Raw genomic sequence first — 16,377 nt, 5'->3', positions numbered from 1 at the left:
ATGATGCATTTAGGGAGTTAAAACAGACAGTCAGGAGGCAGCATATTGCCTCTTTACTAGCTATCAAATGCCTCTGAAAAGTGATCTGAGCATGGATCGCTTTTTCAAAAGAATGGCATTTTCTTGCTGGTACTACTAACAAGCGGTAAAAAAAAAAAAAAATCATATAGGGGATCAGGATTAAAAGCACATATACATACATGTAAACACACATGTACGCACATACATACACATATATAAACACACACATACATACACATATACTGTGTGTATATATATATATATATATAAGCACACACACATACATGTACACACATATATAAACACAGACATATATAAATGCATATTGTAGCGGGGTGCTTGTGAAAAGGAAAAATGATTGATGGGATATATGTTCCTCCACGGATTCTTAAATTTGCAATCTAAGATGAGAGAGAGAGAGAGAGAGAGAGAGAGAGAGAGAGAGAGAGAATATGAATGGGGCCCCTGTCACAATGGAGACACCTGTACGTCCGCCCCTGCTTCCAGAGTTCAAGTAGTTTGTTTACAAATAAAAATGTAAATATTATTAAAGCATTATAATGGAATACCTGTAAGGCCCCTTTCACACTTATATGACTTGTCCCACGATTTTGTACTGCAAAATCGTATGACAAGTCATTCTCCATGATTTTCAATGACTACCATTCATATTGGCACGACTTTAAGTCGTGCCGAATTGAAAGTAGTCCCTGCACTACTTTGGTCCAACTTCTATGCGAGTTGTACTCCATAGACCTCAATGTTAAACCCTCAAGTAGCATGCAAATCGTGCCTGAATAATATAGACACGATTTCAGTACGACTTTGTAAGCACAAGCCTGGTTCGCTGATCGGGAAAGGAAAACTTTTTTTCCTTTCGCGATGAGCGACAGGCAGTGCTGACAGCTGTCTGGTATGAATCCTGAGGGGGAACGCCGCGCCAAGTTTTAAATGAAAAAAACGGTGTGGGTTCCCCCCAGGGGCATACCAGGCCCTTAGGTCTGGTATGGATCTAAGGGGAACCCCCTACGCCGAAAAATCAGTGTGGGGTCCCCCCCAAAATCCATACCAGACATTTATCCGAGCACGCAGCCCGGCCGGTCAGGAATAGGGGTGGGGACGAGCGAGCGCTCCCCCCCCCTCCTGGACCGTACCAGGCCGCATGCCCTCAACATTGGGGGGTGGGTGCTTTGGGGCATGGGGGGCATTCTGCGGGGCCCCCCCACCCCAAAGCACCTTGTCCCCATGTTGATGAGGACAAGGGCCTCTTCCTGACAACCCTGGCCGTTGGTTGTCGGGGTCTACGGGCAGGGGGCTTATCGGAATCCGGGAGCCCCCTTAAATAAGGTCATCGTACCCCTACCCATTCACCTAGGGAAAAAAGTTTCAATAAAAAAACACACTACATAGGTTTTTAAAGTAATTTATTAGGCAGCTCCGGGGTCTTCTTCCGACTTCGGGGGTCTTCTTCCGACTTCGGGGGTCTTCTTCCGACTTCGGGGGTCCTCTTCCGACTTCGGGGGTCTCTCCTGCGTCTCCTCCCGGTGTCCTGATCTTCTGCCAGCTCCTCCGATATCTTCTGCAGCTCAATTGCTAGCGGTGGCCCGGACTTCTGCCTTCTTCTTTTCTTCCAATGTTGACACGACGCTCTCTCCAGCTGCAATGGTCTCTGAGCTCTCCGCAATGGACTTATATAGGCGGTGACCCCGCCCCCTTATGAGGTCACTGTCCCGGGGCATGCTGGGACTGTGCCGTCATAAGGGGGCGTGGCCATCACCCGGTGACCACGCCCCCTAAATGTCACAGTCCCAGCATGCCCAGGGACTGTGACGGCATAAGGGGGCGGGGTCACCGCCTATATAAGTCCGTTGCGGAGAGCTCAGAGATCATTGCAGCTGGAGAGAGCGTTGTGTCAACATCTCTGAAAGAGAAGAGGGAAGAAGACGATCCAGAAGTCCGGGCCACCGCTGGCAAAAGAGCGGCAGAAGATAGCGGTGGAGCTGGTAGAAGATGCGGACACCAGGAGAAGACGCCGGAGAGACCCCTGAAGTCGGAAGAAGACCCCGGAGCTGCCTAATAAATTACTTTAAAAACCTGTGTAGTGTGTTTTTTATTGACACTTTTTTCCCTAGGTGAATGGGTAGGGGTACGATGTACCCCATACTCATTCACATAGGGTGGGAGGCCGGGATCTGGGGGCCCCCTTATTAAAGGGGGCTCCCGGATTCCGATAAGCCCCCCGCCCGCAGACCCCGACAACCAACGGCCAGGGTTGTCGGGAAGAGGCCCTTGTCCTCTTTAACATGGGGACAAAGTGCTTTGGGGTGGGGGGGGGGCCCGCAGGGCCCCCCCCCATGCCCCAAAGCACCCACCACCCCCATGTTGAGGGCATGCGGACTGGTACGGTCCAGGAGGGGGGGGGGCGCTCGCTCGTCCCCACCCCTATTCCTGACCGGCCGGGCTGCGTGCTCGGATAAGGGTCTGGTATGGATTTTGGGGGGACCCCCACGCTGATTTTTCGGCGTAGGGGGTTCCCCTTACAATCCATACCAGACCTAAGGGCCTGGTATGCCTCTGCGGGGGAACCCATGCCAGTTTTTTTATTTAAAACTTGGCGTGGAGTTCCCCCTTATGATTCATACCAACTACTGTATGTTTTCATTTGTTAATGCCAAAAATGTGGCAAAGTAGTACTGCTCCCAAAATCGCGGACGTGAAATCGCGGTAAAATCGCGACTTTGAAGTCGTATAAGTGTGAAAGGGGCCTAAAGCAGTGAATTTCACAATCGCCAAACATTCATTGGAGTCCAACACAGCAATTTAACATACATGCAGTAAATGTGACATTTTTACTGCTGTGATCTGACTTCCTGTTAGAGAGTGGCTACATTCGTTCTCTATGGTCCCGCTGTATGTAGGAACATAGCCACCCTCTCTTGCTTTTTTTCGAGATGAACAAAAGAATGTGGACTATGGGATGTGTAGTGTGCATAGAGCAGTGCACATGAGTGCAACTCATGTGCACTGTTTGTTCCAAACAAATGGAAGTGAGGGCTAAAAGGAGAGGTTCAGGTGCAAGTGAGGGGGGAAAGAAGAGGCTCAGGTGATCAGAGAGAATGTTACAAGGAGGAACAAAAACCCAATAGGAAACAATTTGAAGAAGCCATTTAAGGCTCCTTTCACGTTTGTGCGACTTTGGTTCCGACTTGTGAGACCCAGATTTGCAGGACATGTGAAATGCCATGTATCTCTATGAGAGGCCGTTCCAATTGACACTACTGAAGTCTCTGCATTGCGGGTTCATTGCCAGAGAGTGTAAAAGTCTTATCAGGGTCACTTCAAAGTCGGACTCCAAAGTTGCTCTAAAAATATCACAACTTTGGAATTGGCTAGTGTGAAAGGAGCCTAAGTAGTGGATGTGTATGGATTATTTTTGGACAATATGGATATCATTTAGTGCCACTTCAATCCAGGAGCATAGTAGCAGTCCAAGACCATGCAGGAACAACACTCTAGCTCAAGGCAGACACACACAGGAAAGCAGGTACAGGGTCAAGCAGTGCACTTTAGTTGTGGTCATGTGCACTGCTCTATGCACACTACAAATCCTATAGTCCACAGTTCACTTCTGAAGCAAGCAAAAGAAGGTTGCTATATTCTTACACATAGCGGGACCATGGAGAACAAACTTAACCACCCTCTAACAGGAAGTCAGATCGCAGCAGTTGAAAAGAAAAATGAATTTGGAGATTTAGAGGAGGCTGAGAACAATAGAAAATGCCAATACATACCTGTATTAAGCTGGCTATACATGGGTTGAATTCCGAATGAATTTTCTTTCGAAAATCGTAACTAAGAATTATAGTTCTAATTTCCCACCATTAGTGGGCACAATTTTCGTGCGGCCATCGAATCTGAGACATTGGGTATGTTGGAAATTTTTGGAAAAACAAACAAATTTCTAATGCATGATGGCAGAATAGTGTTAGAAATATAATCGAAAAATAAATGCGCATGAGCCCTGACAAGAAAAGATTCCCCGCTACGAAAATTATTTTCTGTAGCAAGATGAGGTGAAGTTGAAGGCTTGGTTGGTCAATAATGGCTACTATTCGCTTGCGATTTTTGCTACAATTTTGATAGGTCATGTGGCTCAAAAACACACACACCCAGTTTTGCAGCATTTTCAATGCATTTCAACGGGGAGGTGCTTTACACCGCAATGGAAGTGCAACTAACCAGTGTGAAGACATACATAGAATTTTTAAAGGGATGCATTTTATTTGAGCTTTTCTTGCGCTTTTTTTAAATGCAAAAGTGATTCAAAAACTACTAATTAAAAAGTCGAACTTAATGCAATTATATTTTAAAAAATATTATATATTTAAAAAACTGTCCATTTCGGTTTTCGACCAACTGCATCCTGAATTTTTGGTTTGTGTCTAAAATTTTAATTTTGGTGTACTGCTAACCTCTTTTTTTTTTTTTTTTTTTTTTTTTTTTATGAAACCAGAGTTTAGTGTTAATCTAGGTCCTTTCTTTCTGGGAGTTTCCTTAACACCTAAATTTGCCCAGCATTCACTGTTACCAATGGCACTAACATTGTTACTGTAGTTATATTGTAGTTACTTCCGAATGAGGCAAGACATGTACAGTATGCATGATCTGACCAACCTCAGGCTTTTGCTGTATTGCTGTCAAGGATGACCAGCTCAGTGAGATACTCTTCTTTTTGTGAATGTGGTGGTTTGAGGGAGTCAGGACCACTAATCCAAAGGAACAATGGCAATTTGGGCAGCTTTTCTAATCCCCATTTAACTGTTACTGCAGGCGGTGGCCAGCAGAAATCACACCTGCTGAAGACATGTAGGGAAGGCCCGGTCCGTTTTAGAACAAAGACACCTTGTCATGTGAGTGCAGCAGTACATTGCTAGTAACCCAATGACTGAAGCCAGCCCTTCAGAACAGATACACATACAAAATACAAAGCCGGCAGCCAATCATAGGCGACAGAGGCATTCCTCACTTGCAGCCACATGTATGCATGCCGCTTGCATAAGTGCAGCTGTCGAGCAGGCAATGCCTCTGCCAACTATGACTGACTGTCAGCTTTGACAGCTTCCCAGCGGGGTAGCTCAGGCTGGTTTGGACTTGTGTCCGAACATGCCTGAGCTCATCCCTGGGAGAGACACAAACAGAAGGGAGCAGAGATCTGCACACTACAGACTGAAACTGTCAGATAACTTTCTTTCTACTGTTCCATGCTGGAGTGGTGACTTTATATCTCTGCAACATAATGGCAGGAGCCACTTGCATTGAGAGAAGACTGCATACAGTGCCTTGACATTTTTCAAAAAAAGTAAATGTATATTTTATTGGGATTTTATGTGATAGACCAACACAAAGTGGCACATAATTGTGAAGTGGAAGGAAAATGATAAATGGTTTTCAACATTTTTTACAAATATCTGAAAAATGTGGCATGCATTTGTATTCAGCCCCTCTAAGTGAATACTTTGTAGAACCACATTTTGCTGCAATTACAGCTGCAAGACTTTTTGGTTATATCTCTACCAGCTTTTCACATCTAGATAGTGAAATGTTTGCCAATTCTTCTTTGCAAAATAGCTCAAGCTCTGTCAGATTGGATGAAGAGTGTCTCTGAACAGCAATATTTAAGTCTTGTCACAGATTCTCAATTGGATTTAGGTCTGGACTTTGACTGGGCCATTCTAACACATGAATATGCTTTGATCTAAACCATTCCATTGTAGTTCTGTCTGTATGTTTAGGGTCGGCCTGCTGGAAGATGAACCACCACCCCAGTCTCATATCTTTTGCAGATTCCTAACAGGTTTTCTTCTAAGATTGCCTTGTATTTGACTCCATCCATCTTCCCATCAACTCTGACCAGCTTCCCTGTTGTTTCACAGTGGGGATGGTGTGTTCAGGGTTATGTGCAGTGTCAGTTTTCTGCCACGCAGCGTTTTGGTTTTAAGCCAAAACCTTCAATTTTGGTCTCATCTGACCAGAACACCTTCCACATGTTTGCTGTGTTTCAGGGCTGGGCTCTCAGTAGCTCCCTTCTCTCTGCTCGGGCTCCTCAGCTGTCTGATAATTGTCGGCACTCATTCCACAGTGGCTCACCTGGTTATCATTTGCTGCTAGTCGGTCCCGCCTACAGCTACCCCCTTCTGGCTATTTAATCTGCCTTGTTTATTTCTTTCGTGCCTTCGCCTTGGTCAATATATCTTCAGATTCTCTGCTGTGTTTCTGTGAAAGACTTTGCCCAGCTGACGTCCCTTCTGGTTCCTGATCCAGTTCTTCTGCCTCCGACTACGCTGATCTCTGGTTTCCTGATTACTGGCCTGTCAGACTACCCGCTTTGGCTCATGTTTTGACCACGTTTACTGATCTGTACCATTTTTACCATTATATTAAAAGGTGTGATTTTTTTTTTTACTGCATTTCTTTCTCAGTCTGATTCATGGTTCCTGACACTGTGTCCCCCCGCATGGCTTCTCGCAAACTGCAAATGGAACTTATTATGGCTTTCTTCTTGCCTCTCTTCCATAAAAGCCAGATTTGTGGAGTGCACGACTAATAGTTGTCCTGTGGACAGATTCTCCCACCTGAGCTGTGGATCTCTGCAGCTCCTCCAGAGTAACCATGGGCCTCTTGGCTGCTCTCCTTGCCCAGCCTGTCAGTTTAGGTGGACGGCCATGTCTTGATAGGTTTGGAATTGTCATACTCTTTTTCCATCTTCGGATAATGGATTGAACAGTGCTCCGTGAAATGTTCAAAGCTTGGGATATATATATATATATAATTTTTTATAACCTAATCTGCTTTAAACTTCTCCACAACTTTATCCCTGACCTGTCTAGTGTGTTCCTTGGCCTTCATGATGCTTTTTGTTCACTAAGGTTCTCTAACAAACCTATGAGGTCTTTACAGAACAGCTGTATTTATACTGATTTTATACTGAGATTCATTTACACACAGGTGGACTCTATTTACTAATTAGGTGACTTTTGAAGGCAATTGGTTCCACTAGATTTTGGTTAGGGGCATCAGAGTAAAGGGGGCTGAATGCAAATGCACGCCACCCCTTTTTATATATATTTTTTTGTAAAAAATTTGGAAAACCATTTATTATCTTCCTTCCACTTCACAATTATGTGTCACTTTGTGTTGGTCTATCACATAAAATCGGCCCTCTTGTTGCATAAAACTGCAGCCCAAATCGGCTGCTACCCAATCGCTAAACCTCTGCAATTTAGAGTACGGGCAAGTGTGAACAGACTCAAAGGACAAGGAAAAAGTGGTTACTTTTGTTTCTAAATATAGAGCCATTGGCTAATTTTGTATCTGATTACATACACTTATTTTAAGCACTTCCATACCGGGCCTGTTCTGGCACTCCTACATGTAAAAAACATCTTTTTTTTTTTGCTACAAAATTACTCAGAACTCCCCAAACCTTATATATATATATATATATATATATATATATATATATATATATATATATATATATATATATATATATATATATATATATTTTTTTTTTATATTTTTTAGCAGACTCCCTGGGGAATAAAATGGCGGTTGTTGCAACTTTTTATCTCGCACGGTATTTGTGCAACAATTTTTCAAACGCATTGATTTCAAAAATAACAAAACAGTAAAGTCAGCCCAATTTTTTTGTATAATCTGAAAAATTATGTTACGCCGAGTAAATAGATACCCAACGTGTCACGCTTTAAAATTGCGCACACTCCTGGAATGACGCCAAACTTTGGTACTGAAAAATCTCCATAGGTGACGCTTTAAAATTTGGCTGAAGTCTGCTGTCTGCTGACGTCACAGAGCTGGTCCAAGCTCGGGCAAGATCGTGACTTTGGGGTCAGGATCCACCCACATGCCTGGGCCTGAGCCGGGCGCTCCCGCCCCTCCTGCCCCTCCATAGTTTGCTCGGTTCTCAGTGTTAAAGCCGACGGGGGACAGATCCAGCATCTGATCAATACTGCATCCACCTAGATAAGTATAAATCTGCAAAAACCCCAAACTCCATACTTCTCTTTTAAAGCTATAGGTGTCTTTTTGTGTGGATATAGTTTTTCTTTGCAAAGATAGTGGTTACTCTTTGTAAATAAACATACAAATCTGAGGGAACAGTGACCTGTAAAGAATAGGAGGGATGATCATTACAAAGCTACAACTGTTTTTTATGTGTATATAGAAATAAACCATTGGTTGAGCGGTACAGCAGTTGAAACAATTCCTAGGGGTGTGCGCTAATATTTAAATAATTATAGTGGTGCATATATCTTCAGAACATGCAGATTACTTTCCTCTGACCTTCTCTTTGAAGGCTTGTATTGCTTGTGTGGCAATCTCTGTTTATATTGTGGGGAGGCTGAACATTTCTCGAGGACTTGTTCAGTGAGACCTAGTAAGTGGCCATCTCATGCCTTTCCCTATCCTTGCTGTTCACCCGGGGTCAATCAAACTCGTACTGCTTTTTGGACTTTTTCACACAGGCATGCTGATCTGTATGCCTGTGCAGGACACATAAGTATTCCCTGCTGATCTGTGCAGGCAGCCTGTTCAGAACAATCAGAATGCAGTCTGCCTGTGTCCTAATCCATGTATTGGACCTACACAATGCGCATGAAGGTCTGCACAGGTCTGTGCAGCTGGCCACCCACCTGTCATTGATTTGAACAGGCTGTCTGCATGGAACACCTGTGCATCCCATACGAGTGAAGAGAGCCCCTTCGCACAGGCATACAGATTGGTACACCCATGTGAAATGGCTTAGCTCAGGAAAGGTAGTGTGCAAAGTCAATTGGTGTTTCCCAAGCTCTGCCCAGTGCATTTTGTTCTGTGTGAAGTCATCGGAGGCCAGAGACACTAAATTACAAAAAAAACTAAATAGACTTGATTACCATGGAGCTCCTCCTCTCTTTTGGGCTTTGTCCACCCACATTTTAAAGTGCTAGTTTTAAAACCATTTGTGGACACTGCAATGATAATGAATTACATCATAAACAAAATAACATCTGTAGTATAGATCAGGGCTCAAAATTTCAAGTCCTGAGCTAGTAGCCAGGCCTTAAGAGTTACTCGCCACCAGTTGCCCCACCCAAACCCTATCCTATTCCACCCCTAAACACGCCCTCGTAAATTATCTCATGAAATACACTGTTAAATGTTTTATGCAGAATTAAGTTACAAAAATAAGTATTAACAACTTTAACGTTAACATAATATATTTCTTTGATCTGACTGCGATAAATAAAATAAAGATAAAATATGATTTGGCTACTATAGGCACTGTACACATCATTACTGCCTTTGTTAGGTAAATATGTGCTACGTACAGAGTGCAGGGTTGAGAGGTGCGTTATATACTGAGTGTTGGGTTGAGGAGTGCGCTATGTACTAAGTGCAGGGCTGAGGGATGTGCTGTGTACTCCCAAGTTCTTCCCCAGTACAGAACTCACCCCCCTTCCCCCAATTCCAGTACAGAACTCTCTTCCCCATGCATCCTCTGAAAGAGTGAGGCTGCTACAAAAGAGCAGCTACAACTAACCCGCCCCGTCAGCAGTCTACATGGATAAGAAGGAGCTTCTGCCATGGAGCTGGCAGGATCCTTTTCTCCTCCCGCTCCCCCTCTGTGCAAGGCACCTTTATGTGGCCAGCGCTCAGTGTGCACAGGGCCATTGGCTCGCCTGCCCGAGCTGATCGGATGCCTGTTTTGGAAAATGCTGCAAAATGTATGACAGTGTGGCTGGTGCGAACAAGGCCTAAATCTGGCGAAATGCTAAGAAGGAGAAAGGAGGTTGGCCAGCACTGTTTCAGAAGATTCATCTTGCTGACTGGAAGACATTCCATTACAAGGCCAAGACCGAAACTACCCCTTCTTGTGTTGTATTAACTTAGTGTTTTCAAGCTCCATAATTCACCTGTTTCCTCATGTGTGGATATTTTTGTAGTATAATCTTTTGCAGCATGCTTTTATTTTTCATTGTAGCCACAATAAGTCATTTTTTTTTTTTTTTTTTATTTTGGAACAGGCAGGTTTGGCTCTGGCAGGGAGGCAGCCAAGTGCACCCGCCCTCTGCCTGAGCTGGCCGGCCAGCCCACTTCCCCGCCCAAGCCGGGCCGAGCCAAGCTGGCCCGCCTGTCCCGTGACCAACCAATCTCCATTCTTTGCTGATATAGCACCCTGCCCTAAGCTGGTTAAATTTATTTAGAAATGTACTTTCTAGGTCAGGTCTCCCTAAACCTAGTGGTTGATTGCAACTGCCTGCCTCTGGAAGAAGCTTCCAGAAATAGAGTAGGAGGGTTAGCCACCGGGTTATGAACATTTATCTGATCTCAGCCAATCCCTGGGGTTAGGTCCTGAAGGTGTGGCTGGGGAGAAGATACATTTTTGGGGAGGGTCTGTTCAGAACTCTCTCCCTTCAGGGGCCTCTGCCCCTCAGTGTTACTGAAGAGCTTTTGCCATTAGGCCTCAGTATGTGCTTTTTGGCACCATTTGGTTTCGCGTACCAAAAAAAAAAAAGCACTGCATTCTCTGAAGTGTGGGGGTGCCATCAAGAATTTATGCGTGGGCATGTGCAAAAGAGCAACGTGTTTTGGGTGCGGGAACACGTGGGATGTACACACAGTCCTGCACCCACATAAATGTGAACCTAACCTAAGGTCTTTATGTAAGGAGCACAGATGGGCAATACATAATGGCAAACAAGTTAAGACTTTACCAATTTAGTGGGATCTGTGGATAACCACATTTTTTAATTGCACTATACATCTTAGTCTTTGACAGTGGTTCTCAACCCTGTCCTCAAGTACCACCAAAAGGGCATGTTTGCAGGTTTACCTTTGTCTTGCACACGTGCTTTTAAATCAGAGTCAATGGCTTGGTATTTTGGACAGCTATTTTATCTGAGAAATTCACAAAACATGACCTTGTGGGGGTAATTAAGGACTGGGTTGAGAACCACCGCTTTGCTAAATGAAGACCTATGTTTATACTATTTAATCATGTAATTCACAATTTGTGAATAAGCCTTCTTGTATTTTAAAATCTTATTTACTATTAAATTCACAGAGATCACCCATTGCTTAAATTGAGCAATGTTGTTATATCTCCTCACATGGGCACTGCAACACGTGATTCTCTGTGTGCTACGATGGAAGATATGGTACAGAGTATGATGGATGCTGTTAACAGTCATTCGATTTCCTTTGAAGTCACTGACATCTAATTGAAGAGTTCATCATCTTGGTAGTTTATTAAAGACCATTTATATACATCAACCCTTATATCATCCTAAAATTTAGTTCCCATCTTGCATGAACGCTCTACAAGTCTTTTCACTAGGAGTTGCTTCAAATATTTGATCCTGTTATCTGTACCAACTAGAAATGTTTTGTTCAAGCTACATCAGATCATTTGTGGGTTGCATGCTGAAAAAGATGAAAGAGTACATAGTTATAAATGTATAATCTAAATATACAGTATCTGTAGCTACAGGATTTTCTTCTACTTCTGCAGATTTAAATAAACATGTTAAGATTTTTTTTTACTTGCAGATTTGACCTGTGTTATAATATTGTATAACAATAGAGTGTAAGAAATATTATTCGAAAATTGTATGAAATAAAAAGGTTTTAATCCGCTAAGCACAGAAGGCATTCTGATTACAATTGATAAAGTAAAACAATTATCATGCATTTTTCTATTGATTAAAATACATTACCAAACGTAATTTATACCAAATTATATGCTAGTGTTAGTTTACTTTATAATAAAAGGTTCACTTGCTAAAATTACTGTTCACAAAGATGTTAAAACAAATGGTTGTCCTCTGAATTCTTGAAATGCCTTGTGGAACATGGAGGCAGTTAAGCTGACCATAGATAATTGAATTTTGTTGATTCCTGTTGTATCAGCTGAAATTCGAGCTATAGGTGGCCCTGTCAGCGTGATCCTGCTTGACAAAAATCGAGTTAATTTCCATCTGCCTCAGTCGATTTTTATCAGCAAATCAGTGACTGCATCCTATCAAATGCAGTCACAGCTCGGCAGGGGTACTGCTAAGATTGCACCTTTGGGCACTCAAAGAGGAGTAATATTGTAGTGCACATAGTGCATCATGGCGAACAATGGGTATTGCCAAATTGCATTAAACAAGGGTAAATGCATGGGTAAATAAACCTGAGCTTCCTAGTACCCATAAAATATGCTTTAACTGCTGTGCCACAAGCAAGAACCTCAGACATGTATAAACCTCTTACACTTTGTCTTAAAGTGTTACTAAACCCAGGACCCTGCATTCACTATATCTAGTGTCCCACAGTACACAACATGGAAATGCAATTATTTTAGTAAATATAAGCTGCTAAATACCTTTTTCGCATCAGCCGTATATAGCAGTCTCTTGACTTCTATCAGTGTCCAGCTGAGCACTGGTTAAAGCTTGTAGGAGGAGTTTTCATTTTCCTTTGACGGTCCTATGATGCTGCATGAACCCTGACTTTCTGCCTGGACTGTGCTGATTGGCCCTGTGCTGATCACATGAACCCTCCAAAAAAAAAAAAAAAACAACTTTCTAGCAATACACACCAAACTGAGCATGTGCAGAGTGTCTCCAAGGTTCTGTACTATCAGAAGATTGTGGACAATGGAAGAAGGGGAGGATCAGAGAAGACAGGATCAAACAGCCTTTTTACACAATGCAGAGGATGAACCCCTTAGGTTCCAGGGTAAGCATAACAAGCATGCTTTACCGCATTTACAGGCTGATTTTACTGTTGTGGGTTTAGTAGCACTTTAAAGAAAGGCTTTTTTTTAACTACTTCCCTCCCTTAGGACGTATTCATACATCCTAGTGTTTCAGTGGTTGTACTGGGGTCATGGCTGCCACTTCTCCTGGTACACTTTTTAAATTTTTTTTTTTATTATTATTTTTTTTAGCCGGCGATGCTGAATAATGTAAAAGCGATCCAATCGGCTATAGAGCCGCTGAATTGCTTTTACATGTGACGGAAAGGGGTGTCCCACCCCGCCTCCTTCTGCCACCTTTCCAGGTTCTCCCCTTCCGGAAGTTCCCTGATTATCTCTATGGTCATTGAAACTGAAAGTGGCCAGCATTTTGTCGCTTCTGGTTTCAGTATGTTGTTTACAAGCTGTTACCGGCTTGTAATGGTACCTGATCAAACTGACCTCAGTTCCTGGAGCCCAGAGATGGTGGGATTAAATCTCCAGTCCTGGGTCCAGATTTTGCGAACCACCAGCACATGGATTGGTCAGGTGTGTGCTGGGCTATTAGTATTGACCTGACCAGGGTTCTGGGCTGCACCCCCCCAAGGAGTCCAGGTGCATGCAAGGGAGAAGACAGAGGGCTGCATGTCTGCACTGGAAAAGGCAGAGACTCAAGCCTGAGGGCCAGAGCAGCAAGGGGCTGCTAGCTATGCAAAGAGTGTTGGCGAGAAAATGGTCTGTGGGAGACAGACAAGGGTCTAACGTGAAAGGCCACAGTGGCAGTGCTGCATGTGTAAGCCAGGAGGCTGAATCTACTATTTGGTGTTGATAGTGAAAACCCCCTGCAAGAGAAACCCTTTGATTTTGTTTGAACTTTCTTTAATAAAAGTGGGCCAACAAGTTCTTAAATGACAATTTTTGGCATGGACTGTACTCACTAATGGATGCTACACTTGAGCTATACAACCCCAAACTTTACAGTAGTAAAAAATGCTGCTTTTTGTATACATGAGAGAAGTGTCAGAATTAACTTGGGCAACCAGTGGTTAAAATAACCAGCAACTGGTGAAACAATGAACACTTTGGTCAGAAGTATGTAATTTACAATATAGTGTATGAGTCCACAGAGTACCAAGATCAGTGCCAAGTTTAGCGTACAAAAGTTAAAGAACGCAGGAGTCTAGGGTGCATGATAAAGCACGGGGTCAGGGGTGCGTAAAACAGAGTGCAGTGGTCAGGAGTATATAATGCACAGAGTGCAGGGGTTAAGATTGCATAATGTATAGGGGTTAGAAGCGTATAACACACAGGCCAGTGTACACAGTACAACTAAAAATGACTCCCTTCTGCTAGTGCAGTTACTCCCCCCCCCCCCCCACCTCACAGCTCTCTCTTCCCCATATCCCACTTATACCGGACTACCCAGTACAAATATTTAATAGATCTCTCTTCTCCCCACCCTCAAAATACTCCCAAGTACAGATCTTTCTCTCCTTAATTCAAATCCTCCCAGTACAGAACTCTCTCCCCTCCCCATCCACCAAAAAAATGTCCTCCGGAGCAGAGCGTTCCCTGCCTCAAATCCACCCAGTATAGTGATCTACCCTCTCCCTGAAGTCTAAGGCTCTATTTACACCTGAGCGATCTGCAGCTGCTCGTGGTGTTTTTTTTTAACCTTTTTTTTTTTTTGTCTTTTACTGAAGCCGTTTTTGGAGCGGCACCATTCATTTGGTCCAAAAAAAAAATCAAACAGAAGCTCATGTACCAATTTGCTCGACAATCGTGGCAAAAACGCACTGCATTTGGGGTGCCATTAGGAAAAAATGGCATCGCAAACACTTTCCACGTTTTGCCATGATTCTGGATTTGCGGCGATTCTGCCTGTGATCCAGAACACCCGGGTGTAAAATGAAGGGAAGCCTTCCCCTTGGTTCTGCCTTCCCTGGTTCTGCACTGTATCATAGGGAAGGAGCTGGCAAAGCAGACAGTGGCAACATTCGATCCAGAGAGGTGCGGGGCACATGCCCTTGGTGCCCAGAGTTAGCAACACTCATAAATATAACATGCAACACACTGAATACAGTAGTCAACAGTGGACATTCCTCCATCCACACTAGAGTGTGAGCTGAATGAGAGAAATCTAGCCATATATGGCTAGCATTAGTCTTTGTGTTACATTGAGGTATTTAGTAGACGTGAGCTTCTGTTAAGCTCAGAAGGAGTTCCTAGATAGCAGGAGTCTAGAGATGATTAAGCAGACCGTATAAAATATGGTCATTATACAAATGGTGTATACATATGTCATTTAAGATATGGTGTTCCAAGAGAACATAAAAAAAATAATTTTGCAATAAGCGATGCGCTGCTTTTGCAGCTGAAGTTTAGGCCATGAATTCAGAAGATGTAGTCAATCCACTTGTTAATATTTTTTCCAGATTGGATGAGCAGGATCACCGCATGGATTAGTTTGCCATGGCATTACAAACTCTCCTGAGTCGCACGGCTCACCTGGAATCTCCCACTGTGGCTGCTCCAGTACAACCTGTGTTGCAGGCCGTCCCTGCTGCTGCTCCAGTCTCTGTGCAGGCACCCGCCTTGAGTATTACCTCTATAAGAGGTATGTTTGGTTCCACTCCGTTTCCCCAGAGATTTGGGGGCGATCCAGTCCAATGCAGAGGGTTTCTCAACCATGTTGAGATATACTTTGAGATGCTGCCCCAGGCGTTTCCCACAGACAGACGCAAAGTAGGTTTCGTGATATCTTTGCTTTCTGAGAGAGCCTTGGCCTGGCAAACCCTCTATGGGAGACGCAAAAACCTGTTGTCTTGAGTTACCCTGAGTTTGTGGCTTCTTTTAAAAGGGTATTTGACGTTCCTGCACACTCCTCTTCTGCTGCCTCATGTCCATCAGAGTAAGAGAACTGTTGCCGATTATGCCATTGAATTCTGTACTCTGGCAGCAGAGGTTGCTTGGAACAATGAGGCCCTCGTGGCTGCTTTTTCTCATGGTCTCTCGGATACTATCAAGGATGACATAGCAGCCTGAGATATACCCACTGAGCTGGAAAAGTTGATCACGTTTGCCATCCTCATTGACTCCAGACTCAGGGAAAGACTCTCTTTTAAGGAGTGCTTGCAGAAGCCTCCTTTACATTTGTCTCTGATCTTTGCAGTCCCACCCTTACCTCCCTCACCTCCCATGCCTCTTGGTACCGAGTCAGTCAGTGAAGGTGAACCCATGCACTTGGGTATCACGTGTCTCTCTGCGGATGAGAGAAGCTTTAGGAGGAGGGAGAGATCGTGCTTTTATTGTGGCCACGCAGGTCACTTTTTTTAAGTCTTGTCCTACCCGTCCAGGGAATGCCCGAACCTTGAGGTCGTGTCACGGACAGACCTTAGGTGGCGTTGTTTCATCCCCAGTTATTCAGAAGGATAAGCCCCTGGTTTTGGTTACCCTTTCTTGGTCTTAGTCGTCCGTGATACAGGCTCTAATCGAATCTGGGGCTGCAGGCCTGTTCATTGATGCTGCCTTTGTAACAAAGCACTCGATTCCGATGCAGCTACGTGACACTCCAC

General features: G+C 43.9%; 1 protein-coding gene across 10 annotated transcripts in view; it reads left to right on the top strand.

The window, feature by feature from the left end:
• LOC141144997 (glyoxylate/hydroxypyruvate reductase B-like) overlaps positions 1 to 16,377 on the top strand; it is a 106,685-nt gene that overhangs the window by 86,195 nt on the left and 4,113 nt on the right. For 9 of the 10 annotated variants that reach the window (XM_073631194.1, XM_073631193.1, XM_073631190.1 and 6 more), the window contains one exon: positions 11,147 to 11,868. The exons of the other annotated variant lie outside the window; for it this stretch is intronic. In XM_073631194.1, coding sequence (XP_073487295.1) covers positions 11,147 to 11,303 — 157 coding nt within the window. In that variant the 3' untranslated portion in view covers positions 11,304 to 11,868. Of the gene's footprint in view, positions 1 to 11,146; positions 11,869 to 16,377 lie in introns of those variants that run through there. 10 annotated transcript variants of the gene reach the window in all.

Source organism: Aquarana catesbeiana, linkage group LG05 (genome assembly GCF_042186555.1).
Source record: "Aquarana catesbeiana isolate 2022-GZ linkage group LG05, ASM4218655v1, whole genome shotgun sequence".
Taxonomy (NCBI): domain Eukaryota; kingdom Metazoa; phylum Chordata; class Amphibia; order Anura; family Ranidae; genus Aquarana; species Aquarana catesbeiana.
The sequence above is the reverse complement of the archived record's forward strand: the minus strand, read 5'-3'. Positions and strand labels throughout refer to the sequence as shown.